This window comes from Plecotus auritus, assembly GCF_963455305.1.
Source record: "Plecotus auritus genome assembly, chromosome: 8".
Classification (NCBI taxonomy): Eukaryota; Metazoa; Chordata; class Mammalia; order Chiroptera; family Vespertilionidae; genus Plecotus; species Plecotus auritus.
Genome location: NC_137782.1, coordinates 81,123,581 through 81,147,501, shown reverse-complemented (window position 1 = coordinate 81,147,501; position 23,921 = coordinate 81,123,581). Strand labels below are relative to the sequence as shown.

General features: G+C 45.6%; 1 protein-coding gene across 2 annotated transcripts in view; it reads right to left on the bottom strand.

Moving 5' to 3' along the window:
• The window catches only part of DTD1 (D-aminoacyl-tRNA deacylase 1), a 196,425-nt gene that overhangs the window by 154,193 nt on the left and 18,311 nt on the right, over positions 1-23,921 (bottom strand). For both annotated transcript variants that reach the window (XM_080684541.1, XM_080684542.1), the window contains exon 4: positions 2,863-2,969. In XM_080684541.1, the coding sequence (XP_080540667.1) occupies positions 2,863-2,969 (107 nt within the window). The remainder of the gene's footprint in view (positions 1-2,862; positions 2,970-23,921) is intronic.

The following is a 23,921-nucleotide window of genomic DNA, read 5'->3' as shown; positions in this document are numbered from 1 at the left end:
CTTCAAGTCCACAGTCATGACACAAAGCAACATGGAGGTCGCTGGGGAACTCAGTGAGAGTCTCTGCAGATGAGAGTAGTATACTGAAGAGGCAGCAAGAAAGAAGAAAATGGAGGTACTTCTCAATTGGAGATTCCTGGGAATATTTAAAAGCCAACGGGCCCTAGTGGGTTTGGCTCAATGTATAGTGTTGGCCTGCAGACTGAAGGGTCCCATGTTCGATTCTGGTCAAGGGCACATGCCCGGGTTGTGGGCTTGATCCCCAGTGTGGGGCTAGCAGGAGGCAGCCGATCAATGATTCTCCCATGAACCAGGAGGTCATGGTTCGATTCCCAGTCAGGGCACATGCCTGGATTGCAGGCTCGATCCCCAGTGGGGGGCATGCAGGAGGCAACTGATCAATGATTCTCTCTCATCATTGATGTTTCTCTCTCTCTCCCTCTCCCTTCCTCTCTAAAATCAATAAAAACATATTTAAAAAAAAAAACACAAATAGCCCTGACCGGTTTGGCTCAGTGGATAGAGCGTCGGCCTGTGGACTGAAGGGTCCCGGGTTCGATTCCGGTTAAGGGCATGTACCTTGGTTGCGGGCACATCCCCAGTGGGAGGTGTGCAGGAGGCAGCTGATAGATGTTTCTAACTCTCTATCCCTCTCCCTTCCTCTCTGTAAAAAATCAATAAAATATATTTAAAAAAAAACACACACACACAAATAAGTGAAAGAAACAAACTGACGTGACAAGAGGACAAAGGGCTTAGTGGAGGCTGCTGAGAAGGTAGAAAGGGAGGGTGGGAAGGGTGAGAAGAGCTCGATAGCCCTCGTTAACCTGGCTCCACAGATGCACAACCTGTGCAATCACACAGGCAGGGCCCCCATTCAGAAGGGCACCACCCTTGTTTAATGTTCTGCTGTTATCATCTTCAGATTCCTTAAAATTTTTGAACAAGGGGCTGCCTCAGTTTCATTTTGCCCTGAGCCTCACAAATTATGCACCAGTCTGGGGGTGGTGGTGGAGATGCTGGCCTCAGCACCAGGAAAGACAGTTCAGCTACCAGGGCAGGAAGAGGGAATGGAGAGGCAGGGTCAGTGCCAACCATAGCTTCTTTCTCTGTGAAACAGAAAAAGAGTCAACTGCTATGAACGAGCAAGAGGGCAGACAAGAGGGCAGACAGCCAAAACCGGTTTGGCTCAGTGGATAGAGCGTCAGCCTGCGGACTGAAAGGTCCCAGGTTCGATTCCGGTCAAGGGCATGTAACTTGGTTGCGGGCACATCCCCAGTAGGAGGTGTGCAAGAGGCAGCTGATCAATGTTTCTCTCTCATCGATGTTTCTGACTATCTATCCCTCTTCCTTCCTCTCTGTAAAAAATCAATAAAATATATTAAAAAAAAAAAAAAAAGAGGGCAGACGAAGGGAGAGAGATTGAAATTCATTGTAGAGTGGAAAAATCTGGCATAATCCACCTTAACCAAGGAATCAAGGTTCACATCACCTGTAATAAGACAATTCAATTATCATGCACCTCCTATGATACACTAAAAAGGGCACAAGATCACGTCTGTGCTATTTGCTATTCCTGTCAAAGTACAAAATCTCAATGCAATCGCAGAAAACCCAAACTGAGGAACATGCCTCAATACAGCAGACCAGTAGTCTTGAAAAGTGTCAAGGCCAAGAAAGGAAAGGAAAGACAGAGGGATTGTCACAGACTGGAGAAGACTACTTGGATACAATGTGAGATTATCCTGAAACAGAAAAAGGACATTGGAGAAAACTAGTGAAATTTAAATAAGGTTTGTCATGTAGTTAAGAGTATTGTATTAATTTCAATGTTTTGATCAGTGTACTATGACTATGAAAGACAGCAAAATTCAGGGAATCTGGGTAAAGGGTTTATGAGAACTCTGACTCCTTTTTCAATTTTCTGTCTCAAATTATTTCAGTATAAAAAGTTTAAATTTTTATGTGGATGTTTTGTGATTTCTTTAATGTTATCGGTAATTCCAGGGACCTCAATTATCACCTCTGAAGTCTAGCACTGCTGCATCAGACATGTTCCTGCTTCTCTGTCAAGCCAAGAATCAGTAACAAAAGAGAAAGGTTATGTTCCCTGTGAAAATTATAACTTTGAACAGGTCATAGAGCTTTAAGTTTATATAATGCTTCCCCGCATCTATTGTATCATTCTGCTTCCCAGCCTCTTAGCAAGGAGGGAGGCAAGAACAGGAATGTCCATTCCGTTCTCACTCCTCTGCCTGCCCGCTCCCCTGTCTGGAAGGCTATTAAGTGTTTGTGTTAATTAAAACCTTTAGAAGTGTTGAGCATCTATGAGAGAACCACGGGTTACAAGGACGATCAACAGAGCTCCTTTCTCAAGTTTAATTTTAATATTTTCTGAAAGCTTACAGAGTTGGCAGCAAATCCAGGTCAGATATTGCTTTAGAAAAATGAGGTTTTACAAAGAACCTCGGCTGACACATCTACTTACACCTGGGATAAAACCCACTCCAGGTAGCCATTCTGAATGGGCGAACCTGCCAATCTAGAATTGTGCCGCTACTCTGCTGCCGCCCAGTGGCGTGTGGGTGAAAAAGCACCTCGCCAGAGAACAGAAAGAACTGGGTGGGCTCTCTGTAAAGGGCATTTTCTCTGGATTCCAAAGTCAGGAGGAGGCAAGGCAGAAATGCTGTCCCTGCCTGCCACAGCACTATGGGGGCAGGTGTGAGCAGATAAGAAGGGATGTATTAAAATAAATTCTGCAATGAAGTGTGTCCACCACATATTGAGAACTGCCCCAGGGACTAAGTTGAAGCCAAAAGATGTTACAGGCACCCAGGGAACAAATCCCAACACCAGATTTACCTGCTTTGGGTCGGAGGTAGCAGCGCCAGGAGCTGGAGATTCCAGTTCTATGGTCACAGGCCCATCATTCTGAATGTGGACTTGCATGTAGGCACCAAACTTGCCATCTGAAAGAGCAATTCAAACAGTTACAAGAGATGGAGACCCCAGATTACCCATCAATAAAGCACACCTATCTCAGTATAATCAGAAGCCTGGGGTGTAGGAATGGTCCACCCCCCAGTGGTGAGGTAAATACAAAATTAAACAGCAGAGGTACCACACCACACACCCTACAGACTTGGCAAGAATGAAAAGACCTGGTAACATGAAGGGTGGGGGAAATGTGGGTTAGAGGACTGAAAAATGGCAGGAGAGTAAACTGGTATAAGTACTTGGAGGGCATTTTGGTGCTGTACCCAGTAAAGTTCAAGTTGAATGAAGCCTACAACCTTGGAATTCTTTGGTGAGACTACCCAAGAAACTCTTAAACAAATGGAAACACTCAAAGGTTCATTTTGGCAGTGTTTATAAAAGAAAGAAATGGACCAATCTGACACTACCTCAATTCCTCAATGGAATACTGTAAGGCAGCCACATCTATCAACATGGCAAATCTCAAAAACATAATACAATCTTTATAAAGGAACTTGTAAGAAGGATGCATCATTATATCATTTATATGATACTTTTAAACATCAAAACAAGTTATATTATTTATGGATGTATATATCCGTGTGTGTGTGTGTGCATGTGTCAAAAAAACATGGGCAGGAAAGACAAATGCAAATACAGGATAGTAACAGCATTCATACTGAAGAGAAGGTAGAAGGTGGTGGAATTTGAGAGATATCTGAAATAAATATGACCAACTGGGTAGTGAGTACACAGGTATCCATTTTCTGTATGTTTCATAATTTTTAAACAATTTAAATATAAAGGAAAAGACAGCTTAGGAGGATCCCTCAAAACAATCTCATAAACATCCCTGTAAATGGTCCACAGGCCCACGGTGTAAGGTAGAAAGAAGGTCCTGCTCCCTCACTGTGGGGTCAAAAGGCCAGTCAACCTACAGACAGCTTCTCGGGGCAGAGAACTGAGGAGACGCCTCACTGCTCACAGGATGGAACTGCCCAGAGCTGGGGGCACCCATCTTCCCCTGCCCTATGTTCCCTCCTTACCCCACTGAGGCAGCAGAATGATCCTGTTTCCAGAAAATGCAAACTGGCCACAGGCTGCCCCAAAAAGAGCACCTCTGTGTGTTCTATTCCCAATTTTCTGTTTTAACACCCAAACCCATTCAACTGTGTCTGATTAATCCCCAAAGGCTGACTTACATTTATAAAGAAAACCAAGCCGAAACCGGTTTGGCTCAGTGGATAGAGCGTCGGCCTGCGGACTGAAAGGTCCCGGGTTCGATTCCGGTCAAGGGCATGTACCTTGGTTGCGGGCACATCCCCAGTGGGAGGTGTGCCGGAGGCAGCTGATCGATGTTTCTCTCTCATCGATGTTTCTAACTCTCTATCCCTCTCCGTTCCTCTCTGTAATAAATCAATAAAATATATTAAAAAAAAAAAAAGAAAACCAAGAATACGCTTTGAGAGATGTTGTCATAGAATGATCAGAACGTCAACTCCATCCATCCAAGGACCTCTGTTAAGCGCTGGGCCTAAACACTGCTGATGATTCTTAGAGTAGGGAACACACTGTTTTTGACATGTAGGGAGGGTTACTTGCATACCACCTCTGATAAATCCAAAATTAAGAAAAAAGTTGGGTCCAAAGAGTAAAGTTAGTGAGTCCTCAGAAACCGAGAACCGCCAAGAACTCTTGATCCCACCCACCATTACAGAGCAAAGGGAGTGTATGAGATCAAGTCCACGTTTAAGAATCACTCACTACTTTTCACTCACAGCAACTGTGCCAGCCCCTGTGCTAGAGATTGAAGACCCAGCTCAAAGGCACAGGCAGCCTGACACTCATGAACCCTGTGGTCTGGTGTGAAGAACAAATGGGCACATCATGATGGTGACGTAGTACTGCATGCAAACCATGAGAGGTTCTAGCCCTGAGACCAGGGAAGGGTCAGAGTCCCTGTCTTGGGGGATAGGAAGGGAATCAGAAAGGTTTCTCAGATGAGCCTACAGGGTCCAACACTTAAAGGTCAACCAAGACTCAGGCTGGAAAATAGAACAGGCCCAGTTCCTTGAGCAAGTTGCTTGGCCTCTCAATAGATAAGTTTCTCGCCTGCATCACAGGGATAGTTAACAAGAGCAAATGTCAGTGAGACCATGCATGGAAATGCTTGGGACTGAGGCTAGGACATGAAGTGTGCAAAATCAGTGTTTGCCTTTATTATGAAAAGTCACGCTCAAGAGGCTCCATACAACCAAAGTGACACTTCCCCAACTGCGGCCTGCCAGTTGGGTGTTCCTTGAATAAAGAATGGTGTTCCTTGAATAAAGAATGCCATGGTCATGCCCTGGCTGGTTTGGCTTAGTGGATAGAGCGTCAGCCTGCGAACTTAAAAGTCCCAGGTTCGATTCCAGTCAAGGGCACATGCCTGGGTTGCGGGATCAATCCCCAGTGGGGGGCGTGCAGGAGGCAGCCAATCAATGATTCTCTCTCATCATTGATGTTTCTATCTCTCTCTCCCTCTCCCTTCCTCTCTCAAATAAAAAATAAATAAATAAATAAAGCAAGTAAGCAAGCCAGCCAGCCAGCCATGGTCATATACTTCTCAAAACCACGCTTGTTGAACTCTTCCTTCTAGGTACAGCAGCATGTGACAGGCTCTTAAGACACCCTTAAGTAGAAAAACCTATTTCGTTTCTTTGCTCTGTTAGTTACCATACTCTCTGGGCAGGGAGCCCTTGTTTCATAGGGAGCATCCTTTACAGTGCCAATGACCCTCTTGGAAAGGCCAAGGAAGAGAAAAGCAGTGAATGATAACACCAACCCAGGGCGGGTCATCCTGAAGCCTGGAGAGCTCTGCTCTCGGGTCCTAGGGGTCCCTCAGACACCAGACCCGCCATAGCGTGAGGTGGCCTCTATGAGCCTCTGCTACCACCACCACAACTGCAGTCTCCACCTCTGATTCCTCCCCACCTAGTATCACTCTCTCAAACGATCCTTAACCTCATGAAGGGCCTTAGGAAAATGGACATGGCAACTGTTGGCTTCTTCAGAAATACTGAAAACTGTATTAAAAGCACCCATGCTGTTCTCCATTGCTATAGGCAGGATTACTGTTCCTACCTCCTAGTGGGTTAAAATGGCCGTTCAAATCTACAGAGCTTTTGTTTTAGCCATGTCAGAGAGCTAAAAAGACATCAGCTGGGAAGGAAACATGTGTTTAATTGCATGCTAAAATTATGGCTACAATTAGTAGCAAATTTCAGCCTCTGCACTCCTCAGGGAAGCTGACGCAGACTCAGGAGGAAAGGAATTATTTCCGACCTTGAATTCCTGTTGCCAGGATATATGGCATATGCTTCACTGTGTTTATCATTCCAAAGCAAGAAATTTATTTTCTTTTCCTGTTTCTCTTCCATTAAGAACAGAGCTATTATCCGAATCTCCATTTGTACAGACAATAAATCTAAAGACAGGTTTTAAGAGGTCTTAAAATGGTAACATTTTTTCCAGTCCAGATCGAAGAGTAAAACCCCCAAGAAAAATTATATTGGCCAGGGAAAATAAAAATATTTGTTTAAAATAATCTTAGAAGACATTCATAGCTACAAAACTACCTCTGGGTTCTCATGTGACATAATCAAGTTGTTCTACAACTACAAGTCCTGGGGTTGAGTGCAGAGCTGGGGGAGGAGCACATGTCAGATACGTTTGTGCCACCTTCCGAGCAGGAGACCCTACTGGAGCCAAACCTGCTGTGTCCTGGTCTCCAGCACAGCTGCCCAAGGCCCCGACCCCAAGCCAGGGCACCCCTTTTACTTACAAAGGCTGATGTCCCATCACTTTGAACAATGCTTTGAACAGTGACCACCCTCAGAAGCCCTGCCCTGACTCTCATGCCCAGTTTGATCTGGGATGATAGGACAGTCATCTTGGGAGGGGTATAGCCAGGACAGTACAAGACCATCACTCCTACTACTGTCCATGGTAGTAGATGGGCAAATAAAAGAAGGGGGGGACAAAAAGCGCACTGAAAAAGCATGCCACTGGAGAAAAATTGGGAGAAAAAAGGGCCATGTTCTCGATCTCCAGAGCCTGCCCTGCACGGCTGTGACCAGGTTGGGGCTCACCTATCTTTGGGAATCATACCTGGACACCAGTACTGGACACTGAGCCTCAGGCCAGCCCATCTGAGCACACCCCAAAGCGGCTCCCTCTGCCACCAAGGCTTCCCCTTTGTTCTACTTTCAACATATCCAGAGCCTGGGCAGGCGAGAAGACAGTGTTACTAATAGACCCCAACATCGGTGTACAGGCTGGTAACCAAGAAATCAAGCAAATATGTGGAACTTGGGGCCTCAAAATAAGCATATGGTGAGGTGAGGGACATGCAGCTGGAGGAGTTTGGTCTACACACACAGGCCTGCATTATGCCTGGATCCCTTAAGTCTGATAAGCACAGAGCTGCCTCAACAGAGGCAGAGTGCTCCTTGAAGGCTGAGCCAATGCAGGGTGCCACCACTGGGTTGAGTCCAAAACAGCAGCCGACACAGCTCCAGGGGGCCTTAGAAGCAGAGGCAAGGGCTCTGGGAATCAGCAGAGACCAGCAGCCCAAGTAATGGCATTTTCTAAGTGACTTGGCTGGGGAAATATTCAGTCATTGGATAAAAGGTATACTTTAAGCCCTTTAGACCCCTAACAGCCAAATTTCTCAGAGAGCGAAGGCCAGGCCCAGGTGGGCAGCATTAGAACCACTGTCCAATTCCATCCACATTCAGAGCCATGGAGGAAACTGGAAAGGTGATCCCAGGACCCTTGTGGCTTCGTCCCAGACTCATCACCCTTATGGGTGGTCTCTGCTTGGCTCTGCAGCGGTCCAGTTCAGTCCTCTCAAGGGAGATGCATCCTCTGGGCAGCAAGCATCTCAGGCATGGGACTCTGTGGCCAGAAGCACCAGGGGATAAACCGAAGACAGAGAGTGCCTACTCACAGAAGAGTGAGGGCACCTGTCACCAAATGGGGCCACCTACTTCCCAACCAGAGAGGGAAAATGAACATTAACATGGTAATGAAGTTAAGTTCTCATGTGAGCAGAAATTCTGAGCATGGATTTGGTGCATCCCTTTATGCACAACAAAGAGGCTCAAGGCATGGTTTTCTCTGACTGCCAGCTTTGCTCAGATGTCTTGGCTCTGTCCTTGCCGTCGTTCTGCCTGAGATAACTGCACCAGAGGCTATCTGGTCCCCTCACTGAGGTGCAAGTGAGCATGTGCAGGGACAATACAGTGTCTGAGGTCCCAAAGGACCTACATGAACTCCTGTGTGAAACAGCCGGGACACAGCTAACTCCATCGGGCATGGACACCCCTTTCCCAAGAGCAGCAGAATAAGAAACCAAGAAGGGCAATTTCTGAACTCATCAAGATTTGATTTCAGACTTTAATTCTTTGGACTTGAATGCCTCTTTACTTGAATATGATATAGAATTTAAACTTGACCTATAATTTTTCCCTGGAACTGTGCTAATAGAAGAGGGTTTACATTCAAACTCCATGCATCTCCAAGCTGATGGCATTTTATTATGAGTTTCTTATGTATTTTACTAGAGGCCCAGTGCACAAATTCATGCACCCTGAAAGGAACTGTGGGCCGCGAGGCTGCAGTGGGCACAGAGGCAGGTCTCAGCCCATCCTCCACGCCCTGGCCCAGCCCCTCCCACCGTGTCCCCCGGTCCCCGGTGCAAGCGGTGGCTGCTGCCCCAATCCCCCCTCAGGAGCAGAGGGAGGTGGAAAAGCCCTGAGGAGCGATAGGGGTGTGAGCACCCGGCAGGACCGCAATGCACGGGAGCAAAGAATTTTCAGTAACCACCAGAGGCTCGCCCCAAAGACAGCAACTGGCACCCCGCCTTGGTCTGGCACCCCTGCTCACCTGCTCCACCATCCTACCGCGGCCAACGCCCGCCATGTTCCATGCTCTGCCACCTGCTGCCAATGCCTGCCATGTTCCGCGCATGCCCCCTGGTGGTCAGCGCACATCATAGTGACTCGTTGTTTGGTTGTTCGGTTGTTCAGCTGTTCCGTATATTTGCATATTAAGGTTTTATATATATCGATTAGTGGAGTATATTATGTCATCACTTAACCTTGCAGAGCCTCTGGGGTGCTGAGCTGGGCAATGTTCTTGGACACAATTTGGGACACAGACTAGGGAATAAGTCTTCACTTTGAGAGTACAGTGACCTTGGAGGTACTTCTCCAGCAGGGTTATGACCTAGTTCAGAGCCTCTGGGGACATAAGACAGACAGCAGGAGCAACTTCAAAGGTGGGGTGATAGAAGATGGTGGCAGAGCAGCTGGAATTTTTACTCACCTCCTCCCAGCCTCAAAATGTAATTACAACTAAAATGTTGAACAATCAACAGCCGTAGTAGCCCCTCTGAGAACCAGCCTGGAGCACTCTGCACCTGACAGCTATAGTAGCCCCTCCAAGAACCAGCCCAGAGTGCCCACTGGAGCAGCCATAGTAGCCCCTCTGAGAACCAGCCCGGAGAGCCCATTGGAACAGCCACAGTAGCCCCTCTGAGACCCAGCCCGGAATGCCCATTGGAACAGCCTTAATAGCCCCTCCAAGTGCCACCCAGAGCACCCCTGCAGACACCTGATGGTGCTGGAAAACCTGACCAGCACCATGACCAAGAAAGGCCACCCAAAGAGCTGTACTGATATGTTCTATTGAAATAGGTAACTCGTGTATTTAAATTAGTCCAGACCATAAAAAACAATTAAAAGTTTTCCACTTTATTCTGTAAGGCTATTATTACTCTACTAGAGGCCCGGTGCATAAAATTCGTGCACGGGGAGTGGGGGGGTCCCTCAGCCCAGCCTGTACCCTCTCCAATCTGGGACCCATCAGGGGATGTCTGACTGCCGGTTTAGGCCCGATCTCTGTGGGATCAGGCCTAAACCAGCAGTCGGACATCCCTCTCACAATCCGGGACTGCTGGCTCCCAACCGTTCGCCTGCCTGCCAGCCTAATCACCCCCTAACCACTCCCCTGCCAGCCTGATCGATGCCTAACTGCTCCCCTGACGGCCTGATCGCCCCAACTGCCCTCCCCTGCTGGCCCGGTAATGCCCAACTGCCCTCCCCTGCTGGCCTGGTCACCCCCAACTGCCCTCCCCTGCAGGCCTGGTCCCCCGCAACTGCCCTCCCCTGCCAGCCTGGTCACCCCTAACTGCCCTCCCCTGCTCGCCCACAACTACCCTCCCCTGCCAGCCATCTTGTGGTGGCCATCTTTGACCACATGGGGGCAGCCATCTTGTGCAAGGGCGTGAGGGTCAATTTGCATATTACCTCTTTATTATAGAGGATTACTAAAATAGAACATGAATATTTAAAAAAGTATAGGCCAGCCCTAACCGGTTTGGCTCAGTGGATAGAGCATCGGCCTGCGGACTCAAGGGTCCCGGGTTCGATTCCGGTCAAGGGCATGTACCTTGGTTGCGGGCACATCCCCAGTGGGGAGTGTGCAGGAGGCAGCTGATCAATGTTCCTCTCTCATCGATGTTTCTAACTCTCTGTTCCTCTCCCTTCCTCTCTGTGAAAAATCAATAAAATATATTTTAAAAAAAATAAATAAAATAAAAAAGTATAGGCCAAATTTTCCTTTGAATTCAGATGCAAAAATTCTACAGGAACACTTGGAATATTCTTGTAGTTATACATTAAAAGAACACTATGTGGTAATCGGTGAAGGCTGAATTAGCATAACTCATGATTAGGAAATGTATTCACTAGGTTAATACTTAGAGAAAATAACACTAGAGAAAGTCAACTTCCCTTCCTGTTTAAAAATTACAGTAATATTGTGCCCTAGCCAGTTGGCTCAGTGGATAGAGGGTCAGCCTGCAGACTGAAGGATCCTGGGTTTGATTCCTGGTCAGGGCACATGCTCAGGTTGCAGGCTTGGTCCCCAGTAGGGGCGTGCAGGAGGCAGCTGATCAATGATTCTCTTCATCATTGATGTTTCTATCTCTCTCCCTCTCCCTTCCTCTCTGAAGTCAATAAAAATATTTTTTTACAGGACATTGAAAAAAGAGATAGAGTAAGACATAAACAAATGGAAGAACATACCATGTTCATGGATTTGGTAGAATCAACATCATTAAAATGTCCATACTACCCAAAGAAATCTACAGATTCAATGCAATCCCCATTAAAATATCAACGGCATATTTCAAAGATGTAGAACAAACTCTCCAAAAATTCATCTGTAATAAAAAAAAAAAAAACACCCCGAATAGCCACAGCAATCCTGAGAAAGAAGAACAAAGTTGGAGGGATCACAATACCAGATATCAAGCTATATTACCAAGCCACGATTCTCAAAACTGCCTGGTACTGGCACAAGAACAGACATATAGACCAATGGAACAGAACAGAGAACCCAGAAAATAGACCCAAGCCATTATGCTCAATTAGTATTTGACAAAGGAGGCAAGAACATACAATGGAGTCAAGACAGTATCTTCAATAAATGGTGCTGGGAAATTTGTCAGATACATGCAAAAAAATGAAACTAGACCACCAACTTATACCATACACAAAAATAAACTCAAAATGGCTAAAGGATGTAAACGTAAGACGGGAAACCATAAAAATCCTATAAGACTCCATAGGCAGCAAAATAGCAGACATATGTTGTAACAATATCTTTACCAACACAGCTCCTAGGGCAATGGAGACTAAGGAGAAAATAAACAAATGGGACTACATCAAAATAAAAAGCTTCTGCACAGCAAAAGAAACCATCAACAAAACAAGACAGCCCATTGCATGGGAGAACATATTTGCCAATGCTATTTCAGATAAGGGTTTAATCTCCAAAATTTACAGAGAACTCATACAACTTAACAAAAGGAAGATAAACAATCCAATCAAAAAATTGGCAAAGGACCTAAGCAGACACTTTTCGAAAGAGGACATACAGAAGGCCGTGAGACATATGAAAACATGCTCAAAGTCACTAATCATCCGAGAGATGCAAATCAAAACAACAATGAGATACCATCTCACACCTGTCAGAATGACTAGCATCAACAAAGGACAAGTGCTGGCAAGGATGTGGAGAAAAAGGAACCCTTGTGCACTGCTGGTGGGAATGAAGACTGGTGCAGCCACTGTGGAGAACAGTATGGAGTTTCCTCAAAAAACTAAAAATGGAACTCCCATTTGACCCAGTAATCCCACTTCTAGGAATATATTCCAAGAAACCAGAAACACCAATCAGAAAGGATATATGCACCACTATGTTCATAGCAGCACAATTTACAATAGCTAAGATTTGGAAACAACCTTAGTGCCCATCAGCAAATGAGTGGATTAAAAAACTGTGGTACATCTACACAATGGAATACTATGCCGCTATAAAAAAGAAGGAACTTTTACCATTTGCAATAGCATGGATGGAACTGGAGAGCATTATGCTAAGCAAAATAAGCCAGTCCGAGAAAGATAAATATCACATGATCTCACTCATATGTGGGATATAATGATCAACATAATTTGATGAACAAGAATAGATCCAGAGACAAATGGCAGGGGAGGGGGTGGTTAGAGAGCAACCAAAGGACTTGTATGCATGCATATTAACGTAACCAATGAACACAGACGCTGGGGCGGTGGGGGCTGGCCCGGGGTGGGAATGACTGGGGGGGAGGGTGTCAATCGAGGAAAAAGGAGACATATATAAAACTTTAGACAACAAATAAAAAAATAAAAAATAACTCATTACAAGAAAAAAAAATGACAGTAATATTGTAGTAACTATGCATGTTGTCATTTGGATACTAGACTTACCAAGGTGATTGCTTTGTAGGTTATATAAATGTCTAATCACTATGTTGTACACCTGAAACTAATATTATATTGTATGTCAATTATAATTGAAAAATAAAATAAAAATGAAATACTTACTTGGCTATCAAGGAAAGCTCACTTTTTTAACTTTGAAAAGGCCATGCAGCCCTGACCGGTTTGGCTCAGTGGAAAGAGCGTCAGCCTGCGGACTGAAAGGTCCCAGGTTCGATTCCGGTCAAGGGCATGTACCTTGGTTGCGGGCACACCCCCAGTGGGAGGTGTGCAGGAGGCGGCTGATCGATGTTTCTCTCTCATCGATGTTTCTGGCTCTCTGTCCCTCTCCCTTCCTCTCTGTAGAAAATCAATAAAATAATTTTAAAAAGAAAAAAAGAAAAAAGAAAAGGCCATGCAGTTGAACTAAGGATGAGAACGGATTTAGTAAAGTGGAGGACATGGAGCCCTCACCAAGGACAGTTATGGTAGTGGGGCGAGGACAAAGGCTGACTGCAGTGCATTTAGGAGAGAATAAGAGGAAGGGAATTAGAAACAGACAGTGAATACAAACTCTCTTTTAGAGAGTCTTTAGTAATGTGAAAGAGAGAAATGGGGCGGTAACTGGAAGGGGGGATAACGAAGACTGTCTCTGAGATGGGAGACCTAACAACATGCTTGCAAGCTGGTGGGAATGGTCCAGGAGAGAAGGAAAATAACTTAGGAGAAGAAGAGGATGGCCAGCACAAGGAGAATAGGTACCAGCACAAGGAATTTGGTGTGACAAGAAGGAAAGCCAGGGCCTGGTGCAGATGCTGGCAGATAGAGTGGAGTTCTCTTCTGAGTGCTTCAATGTGACATAAGGTCAATAGCTAAGGTAAGGATGGAGGCTCAGCAGAGAGAACAGTCACATAGGAGAATAGAAGAATGAATGAACAGGTCAATTTTTCACAATTTCTGGGCCCAATGCAGGTCAATGTCATGAACAAAAAAGAGATCAGTCAACATGGTGGATGTTTTCTCCAGCCACATTCAGCTACACAGGCACATGGTAGTCCAAGGGCTGGCATTAACCAGAGCTGGACTTTTGCCAAGCAATGTCAACACACCAAAAAATGGTCAAGGGATATGAGGGAATAAAGGAATATGCTAGAGGGTAATTATCTTCATGGACCACAGCATTTAGGATTTATAAATTTCATGCAATGCAAATAAAAGTAACAGATTATTTTCTGGAGTTAGACAAGCTGACTCTAAAATTCATATAAAAAATAATAATTAAGCCCTAGCCGGTTTGGCTCAGTGGACAGAGCATCAGCCTGAGGACTGAAGGTTCCCAGATTTGATTCTGGTCAAGGGCATATGCCGGAAGCCAGTTCCAGCATGTCATAATTGCAAGAGTTTCATCAAAAGGTTGATGGAACTTGGGGACTCAACAAGGGCTGAGTCACACATGTTATTGCCTGTTGGAAATGGCTAAAGGCATTTCACCAAACCTGAAAAGGATGCATTAAATTGATTGTTTGCTGCAAGACAGCTCAGGGCATCTTAATCTACATGTTATTGCCTCCTACTGGACAAACACCTGAACAGCCATAGGCTATTCCCCATTCTGACAATGGACTCTGTAGATGAAACCCTACCCTTTGAAGTGTATATCTCCACCTTGCCTTAGGACAATTTGTGTTAATAAAAAGCAAGGGGTCCTGAGAAAAAGAGAACTTGGTTTCTTTAGCCAGGCTCCTCTGACCACCAATGCCTTTCTTTTTTTCTTTTTTCTTCTTTTATATTTGGCAGAGTTTCTTTTTTTATAATTTAATAAATCTTTATTGTTCAGATTATTACAATTGTTCCCCTTTTTCCCCTCCATGGCCCCCCTCCACCCGGTTCCCACCCCACCCTCTGCCCTTACCTTCCCCCGCACTGTCCTCATCCATAGGTGTACAATTTTTGTCCAGTCTCTTCCCGCACCCCCCACACCCCTTTCCCTCTGAGAATTGTCAGTCCACTCCCATTCTATGCCCCTGATTCTATTATATTCACCAGTTTATTCTATTCATCAGATTTTTTATTCACTTGATTTTTAGATTCACTTGTTGAAATATATGTACTTGTTGTGCATAACTTTTATCTTTACCTTTTTCTTCTTCTTCCTCTTCTTAAAGAATACGTTTCAGCATTTCATATAATACTGGTTTGGTGGTGATGAACTCCTTTAGCTTTTTCTTATCTGTGAAGCTCTTTATCTGACCTTCCATTCTGAATGATAGCTTTGCTGGGTAGAGTAATCTTGGTTGTAGGTTCTTGCTATTCATCACTTTGAATATTTCTTGCCACTCCCGCCTGGCCTGCATAGTTTCTGTTGAGAAATCAGCTGACAGTCGTATGGGTGCTCCCTTGTAGGTAACTAACTGTTTTTCTCTTGCTGCTTTTAATATTCTCTCTTTGTCTTTTGCTCTTGGCATTTTAATTATGATGTGTCTTGGTGTGGTCCTCTTTGGATTCCTTTTGTTTGGGGTTCTATGCACTTCCTGGACTTGTAAGTCTATTTCTTTCACCAGGTAGGGGAAATTTTCGGTCATTATTTCTTCAAATAGGTTTTCAGTATCTTGCTCTCTCTCTTCTTTTGGCACCCCCATAATTCTGATGTTGGTACACTTGAAGTTGTCCCAGAGGCTCCTTACACTATCTTCAAATTTTTGGATTCGTTTTGCTTTCCCGGTTGAGTATTTTTTGCTTCTTTGTATTTCAAATCTTTGACTTGATTCTTGCATTCCTCTAGTTGCTGTTAGGTCTCTGTATAATATTTTTTATTTCAGTGAGTGTATGTTTAATTTCTAGTTGGTCCTTTTTCATATCCTCGAGGGTCTCGCTAAATTTATCAGCCTTTTCTAGGAAATTCTTGAAAAACCTTCTAACCATGGTTTTGAACTCTATATCCAATCGTTTGTTTTCCTCCATTTCTTTCGTTTGTGATCTGTTTCTTTTTGTCTCCGCATCTTCGCTACTTCCCTGAGTTGGTAGAGTAGCTTTGTGTGGTAGGTGTCCTCTAGGGCCCAGTGGCTCAGCCTCCCCTGTTACCTGAGGTGGATACTCTTGTGCACCCCTTTGTGGACTGTGTGTACAGCCTTGTTGTAGTTAAGTCTTGACTGTTGTTGGTATCACTGGGAGGAATTGACCTCCAGGCCAACTGGCTGTGAGGATCAGCTGTGTCGACACTGGGAGAACTTCTGTGCTGGAGACACCCTTATGAGACAAGACTTGCAAAATTGCAAAAGCCTCTGTGCTCAGCTTGGATGGGGCAGAGTCTCAGGGCGGAGCAGACAGCCTTGGCTTCCCGTCAGCCCTGCCCATTAGGCCCCTGGGTCTCAGTGTCCCTCGGTAATCGCTGTAAGCACCTCTGAGAGAAAGCCACCCTCGAGTTTCGCCCACTGCCAGACAGTCCAGTTTCTCCCCGAATGAGTCTGGGTTCCCAGAAACTCACCCGGAACTGGAGTTCAGCGCAGTCTGGAGCTTCCATCTATCTCCCTCCGACTTTAGAAAGTCAGCCACGCACTCAGCCACCTGTGCACTCAGCCGCCCATCCTCTCTGCGTGCGTGTGCCTCCGGACCTCTGCCTTCCACAGCTCCCCTGAGTCTCAGTGTGTTTTCTCTTTTCCTGACAGTCCAGTTTCTCCCCGAATGAATCTGGGTTCACAGAAACTCACCCAGAACAGGAGTTCAGCGCAATCAGGAGCTTCCGTCTCCCTCCCACTTTAGAAAGCCAGCCGCGCTCTCAGCCGCCCGTGCACTCAGCCACCCGTCCTCTCCGTGCACTTGTGCTTCTCTGTACCTCAGCCTTTTGCAGTTCCTCTGAGTCTCAATGTGCTTTCCTCTTTCCTTCTAGTTGTAGAATTTCCACTCAGCCAGCTTTCCTGTGGTTCTGGATGATGTCCGTTTTGTCTTTTATTTTTTTTTCTATTTTTATTTATTTATTTATTTATTTATTTATTTATTTATTAATAAATCTTTATTCAGATTATTACAATTGTTTCTCCTTTTTCCCACCATAGCTCCCTCCACCCGGTTCCCACCCCACCTTCTGCCCTTACCTCCCCCCCACTATCCTTATCCATAGGTGTATGATTTTTGTCCAGTCTCTTCATGAACCCCCCATACCCCTTTCCCCTGAGAATTATCAGTCCACTCCCTTTCTATGCCCCTGATTCTATTATATTCACCAGATTATTCTGTTCCTCAGGTTTTTAATTCACTTGATTTTTAGGTTCACTTGTTGATAGATGTGTATTTGTTGTTCATAATTTTTGTCTTTACTTTTTTCTTCTTCCTCTTCTTTAAGAATACCTTTCATGCCGAAACCGGTTTGGCTCAGTGGATAGAGCGTCGGCCTGTGGACTGAAAGGTCCCAGGTTCAATTCCGGTCAAGGGCATGTACCTTGGTTGCGGGCACATCCCCAGTAGGAGGTGTGCAGGAGGCAGCTCATCAATGTTTCTATCTCTCTATCCCTCTCCCTTCCTCTCTGTAAAATATCAATAAAATATATTTTTTTAAAAATGATAAACTTGCCAAAACCGGTTTGGCTCAGTGGGTAGAGCGTCAGCCTGCGGACTGAAGGGTCCCGGGTTCGATTCCGGTCAAGGGCATGTACCTTGGTTGCAGGCACATCTCCAATAGGAGGTGTGCAGGAGGCAGCTGATCGATGTTTCTCTCTCGTCGATGTTTCTAACTCTCTATCCCTCTCCCTTCCTCTCTGTAAAATATCAATAAAATATATTTAAAAAAAAAAATAAAATAAAAAAAATAAAAATGATAAACTTAACTTTAAAAAAAAAAAAGAATACCTTTCAGCATTTCATATAATACTGGTTTGGTGGTGATGAACTCCCTTAGCTTTTTCTTATCTGTGAAGCTTTTTATCTGACCTTCAATTCTAAATGATAGCTTTGCTGGGTAGAGTAATCTTGGTTGTAGGTTCTTGCTATTCATCACTTTGAATATTTCTTGCCACTCCCGTCTGGCCTGCATAGTTTGTGTTGAGAAATCAGCTGACAGTTGTATGGGTGCTCCCTTGTAGGTAACTAACTGTTTTTCTCTTGCTGCTTTTAATATTCTCTTTGTCTTTTGCTCTTGGCATTTTAATTATGATGTGTCTTGGTGCGGTCCTCTTTAGATTCCTTTTGTTTGGGGTTCTGTGCACTTCCTGGACTTGTTAGTCTATTTCTTTCACCAGGTGGGGGAAGTTTTCAGTCATTATTTCTTCAAATAGGTTTTCAGTATCTTGCTCTCTCTCTTCTTCTGGCACCCCCATAATTCTGATGTTGGTATGCTTGAAGTTGTCCAAGAGGCTTCTTACATTATCTTCAACTTTTTGGATTTTTTTTTTGCTTTTTGCTTTTTCGGTTGAGTGTTTTTTGCTCCTTTGTATTTCAATTCTTTGACTTGATTCTTGTGTTCCTCTAGTCTGTTTTTGGGTCTCTGTATAATATTTTTTATTTCAGTCAGTGTATGTTTAATATCTAGTTGGTCCTTTTTCATATCTTCGAGGGTCTCGTTATATTTATCGGCCTTTTCTAGGATATTCTTGAAAAGCCTTATAACCGTGGTTTTGAATTCTATATCCAGTCGTTTGTTTTCCTCCATTTCTTTCATTTGTGATCTGTTTCTTTGACGCCGCATTTTCACTGCTTCCCTGAGTTGGTAGGGTAGATTTGTGTGCTAGGTTTTCTATATGGCCCAGTGGGTCTGCCTCCCCAGTTAACCTGAGGTGGACACTCTTGGTGCACCACTTTGTGGACTGTGTGTACAGCCTTGTTGTAGTTAAGTCTTGATTGTTATTGGTATCACTGGGAGGAATTGACCTCCAGGCCAGTTGGCTGTGAGGATCAGCTGTGTCTACGCTGGGAGAAGTTCGGTGCTGGAGACAGCCTTATAGGATTAGACTTGCCAAATTGGAAAAGCCTCTGTGCTCAGCTTGGATGGGGTGGAGTCTCAGGGCGGAGCAGACAGCCTTGGCTTCCCGTCAGCCTTGCCCTTGCGAGCACGCGCGTGCCTCAGACCTCTGCCTTCCTCGGCTCCCGAGTCTCCGCCCGAGAGTCCAGATTCCCCCCACAAGAGCGTGGGTCCCCAGGGGCTCGCCTGGAACTGGGGTTCAGTGCAGTCAGAACTGGGGCTCAGTGCCGTCAGGAGCTTCTGACTCCCTTCAACTAGGGAAAGCCTGTGACAACCTCCGCAGCCTTTGTGCGCACTGGCATGTGCGCGCCCCCAGACCTCTCCCTTCCCCGGCTCCCGAGTCTCCGCCCGAGAGTCCAGATTCCCCCCCCGTAAGAGCATGGGTCCCCAGGGGCTCGCCTGGAACTGGGGTTCAGTGCAGTCAGAACTGGGGTTCAGTGCGGTCGGGGGCTTCCTTCCCCCTTCCGCCAGAGAAAGTCAGCCAGGCTCTCAGCCGCCCTTCCTCTCTGCACGCACAAAGACCCTTTGCCGTACCTCCAATTCTCTGTGAGCTTTTCTCTTTCCTTCTAGTTGTAGAATTTTCACTCAGCCAGCTTTCCTGTGGTTCTGGATGGTGTCCGTTCTGTCTTTTAGTTGTAGTTTTGAAATTGTTGTGCGAAGCATCAGTTTAGGTGCTTACGTATGCCACCATCTTGGTTTCTCCTCCGTTTTGTCTTTTAGTTGTAGTTTTGATATTGTTGTGCGAGGCAGCAGTTTAGGTGTTTACCTATGCCGCCATCTTGGTTTCTCTCCCCCAATGTCTTTCAAAATTCTCTTTCATCTGGGGACTCTTACTTAAGTTACATACAGCCTTTCTCCATATTGCTTAACCCTTCTTAATGCCGGAACAAGAACCCCGGCAGGCATATGCCCTGGTTGTGGGCTTGATCTCCAGGAGGGGGTGTGCAGAAGGCAGCCGACCAATGATTCTCTCTCATCATTGATGTTTCTGTCTCTCTCTCTCCCTCTCCCTTCCTCTCTGAAATCAATAAAAACATATTGTTAAAAAAATAATAATAATAATAATTAATAATAGCTAGAAGGATGCCTGGCTGGCATGGCTCAGTGGTTGAGCGTCAACCTATGAACCAAGAGGTCACAATTCGATTCCCAGTCAGGGCACATGCCTGGGTTGCAAGTTTGATCCTTAGTATGGGGCATACAGGAGGCTGCCAATCAATGATTCTCTCTCATTATTGATGTTTCTATCTCTCTCTCCCTCTCCCTTCCTCTCTGAAATCAATATATATTTTATAGAATAGCTACGAGGAGATTCCAAGATGGTGGTGGATTAAGTGGAAGGAAGCTACACTGACATTCTCCCAGGACCAAACTAGAATTACAACTAAAATGTAGAAAAATCATCCTGAATAACCAACTGAAGACTAACTGGAAAAACTCTTATAACCAAGAACATAAAAAGCATGCCACATCAAGACTGGCAGGAAGTGCAGAGGCGCGAGAGGGCTGGCTGGGCTCCCACAGGCAGCAGCTGAAGTTCCAGAGGGATATCTCAGCTGCAGGGCAGTTCCCACTGAGAAGTCTGGGGTCTAAACCTCAAACCAGGCTCCCCAGGCCAGAGCACCAGAACTCGGAAAGGTGCCCACATAACATCTGGCTGTGATAAGCAGTGGGGTTTCTGTCTGGCAAGGAGAGATAGCTAGAAATGCAGGCATCCTTTTAAAGGAGCCAACACACAAAATTTCATGTGCAGCCACTCACCTTTGGCTCCGGCAGAGGGAGGCAGAGTGGATGAGAGCTGTGTGAGGAGAATCTGAGGTTGGTGACTCTGGGGAAAGAGCTGAAAGGAGAGAAACCTAGATCCCTGTGCTGAGACATTCCCCCATACTGCAGAGGCCATCTTCCTCACGCAGATGTTTACCATCCAGGAGCACTGGGTTGGGGAGAAGGGGAGATTGCCCCGCCCAATGGAAACCCTCTCACCCCACCCTGTGGTGTTTTTGCCCTGCAGAGGTCTATAGGCAGAGGCTCATTAAGTGACTGAGACTAATAATCAGCCTGAAAGCAGAGGTGGAATTCTGGGTGCTTTGAATTTGTCTGATCTGCTTCCTACCTGGGGCCAGGAAAAACAGATATTGGTGTGCAGCTTGGTCCTTTCCAAACACACACAGCTCCAGCAGAGGGAGCCATAAGCTGTGGATTGCTGATAGCTCCAAACAGGGTTCAGAGAGCCAGTCAAAAACAGCATCTGACATTGGCCTGCACCAGCAACCCCCTGAAGGGGCCCAAATAAACCCAGTGGCCACCATCAGAAAACAACAGAACACTATCAAAAAACTTCACAAGCAGTATATCCACAGGGAGATATTGGCAGGCTCCAAACCCTGCTGTGGTGAATTCTGCTTCCTGTGAGAAGCACAGAAGCCTGCACACTGTGTTGGATGTTGAGCCTCACTGTGAGCCAGCCTGAGGGTCAAGTCCACGCACAAGTGAACCAATAGCAAATAAACTTACACTGTTTCTAAAGTGACCATAAACACCTATTTAGGTGGGAAAGGAGAACTGGTAAAATTCGGTTTATTTTGAATAATCAACTATAGAAATCATGAAAAGCTGGAATTTAAAAACAAAAATGGATAGTTTGCCATTTAGGCAGAGGGAAGGTATAAATTTTAGCCACAGGTATAGCATAGTTTAAGTGTAAGACCAAAAAGACATATGCAGATATAGATAAGGAAGTTCATAAGCAAATTACTAAAGAGAATAAAAGGACAGAAAATATTAATTGATTTCACCAAAATCAGTCGCATATCTGCATCAAACTTGTGCACGACAACATCAGCGTGTGCCGCAGTCAGCCAGCCTTGCCATCTATCAGCAATGCAGATGTGATCCCACATTGTGATTTCCTAAATTTACATTAACCACAGCCCTTGCCAAAGCATATAAAGCAGGCTTCCACTGAAAGCTCACTCACGCTGCTAAAACGTTTTAAGTAGTGAAAAGAGTAGAAAATTAAACAAATCCACAAAAATTAACACTAACCATGAAGCAAACACTAGGTGTTGTCTCCCCCTTCTGGCACCTTCTCTCTGCATTATGAACCTGTAGGGGACATGGACATAATGGACACCCCACAAAGTGAACAGAGTTGAACAACCACAAAGCTGCTGCGCTCCTTAAATGTCTTTGCACATTTCTTAAGCTCATGATAGATCAGAACCCACAGAGAATACGCGGGCAGCGCTTTTTAATCCCATAACAGCTTCTGATTTGCTGAACAAAGCCGACAGGTGAATGCTTCCGGAGCGCAATACAAATAGCTCAGGGCTGGAACAAGCAGCTTGAGAGCAGAAACCTTCCTTTTAACTATTCCATTTTGGTATAATATTTTTTCTAGCTATAAAAGCAATGCATGCTCACCAGTCAAATTTGAGAGTGTTTAAGGCCTCCCACTGAACACAGGATTTTCCTGAAGAATGAAGATTCCTCGGGGGCTGCAAAGGCCCACATCTGAACCCAGTTTCCTGAACCCACTCAGTCGGTCTGGGGGTCCAATAAAGCACCCTCAACCTCTGGCTCATTCTGCAGTAGAGGGGAAAAACTGATGACTTTGTACACTAGATTATTTTCCCCTAGAGCAATTCTTTGAAGAAGAGCCAGAGAATGAGAACAATCCTTGACAGCACCAGAGTTATGAGCTGTAAAGGATTAAAGATGGCCCCACATTCTTTGACTTTCTTTCATCTCAAGGTGGCTCTATATCCCTCCCTTTGAATCTGGGAGGGCTGCGAGACTGCTCTGCCCAAAAGCCTGTGGTAGGAGAGATGCTGCACTACTTTCCAGGCCCAGCCAGGGCTTGCACTTCCTTCTCTGGTCTCTTGGAACACCCGCTCTTGGAATGCTCACTCTGGAAGTAGCCATTCACCATATTAGAGATCCCACTATCCTGAGGCCACCAGGCTGTGAGACAGCCATGAGGCCCTGGAGGATAAGATGAGGAGGAGAGAGGAGGAATAAGAAGCACAGAGGCAGCCCAGACTGGTTTGGCTCAGTGGATAGAGTGTCGGCCTGCAGACTGAAGGGTCCCAGGTTCGATTCCAGTCAAGGGCATGTACCTTGGTTGCGGGCACATCCCCAGTAGCGGGTGTGCAGGAGGCAGCTGATCGATGTGTCTCTCTCATCTATGTTTCTAAATCTCTATCCCTCTCCCTTCCTCTCTGTAATAAATCAATAAAATATATTAAAAAAAAAAAAAAAGAAAGAAAAGAAGCACAGAGGCCAACCTAGAAGCAGATCCTCCAGCGCAGCCAACACCACATAGATCAGAGACAAGCCCTTCCTAGTTTCCTGACCCACAAAATTGTGAGGAAGACACTAGAGTTATTTTTAAGCCACTAAGTTCTGGGACAGTATGTTACATAGCAATAAATAACCAGAGCATAAGGCAAGGGAGGCAAGTTCTCATAAAGAGGAGATGCCCTAACAAAGCCAAAGAGTTGGGGGCTGGTAGAACCAGACTAGAGTGGGGAGGGGTGCAAGGGTAGACACAAAAGCAGGAGATTCCCAACAATCTGCACCCAAATAGGCAAAGGGCGCTGAGGTTCCTGGTCATGGGGATGTAGTGGGTCGGCTTGGTTTAAAGTACTAAGTCAAGGCTAATTGGGGCAGAATAGGCCCCAGTGTGCCTCTCAGGGTAATTATGCCATTTGTCTCTGCTGAAGAGAGACTCGAGTAAAAGTAACACCCTCATTAATCACACACACATCTAGGACAGTCCCCTCCCCACCTCTGTCCCAAGAAGACACAGTACCCAGGACTGTCTACTGCCTTTGCCCACCTTCCGGCAGCCCACCAATAAAGCAAGTAAAGGTCAGAGTGAAACTTTCCAGTACCCCTCCCAGCATGCATTTACCCCGTCCTCCTCCCCAACAGACTCAGATCCCCACTGTGGCTCCAGATGGTCCCAGGAGGCTGACTCCACACGCCATGAAGCACATGACCTCAGCTGAGCCAGGCAGTCCATCCCACATACATTCAAGGGTGGACATGTGACCCAGGCTATCAAGTGACCTTGAGGAACTCTGCTTAGAATGCAGAGACAAAGGCTTGTTCTCTTTACTGAGATGGTGAATTGTGAAGAGAGC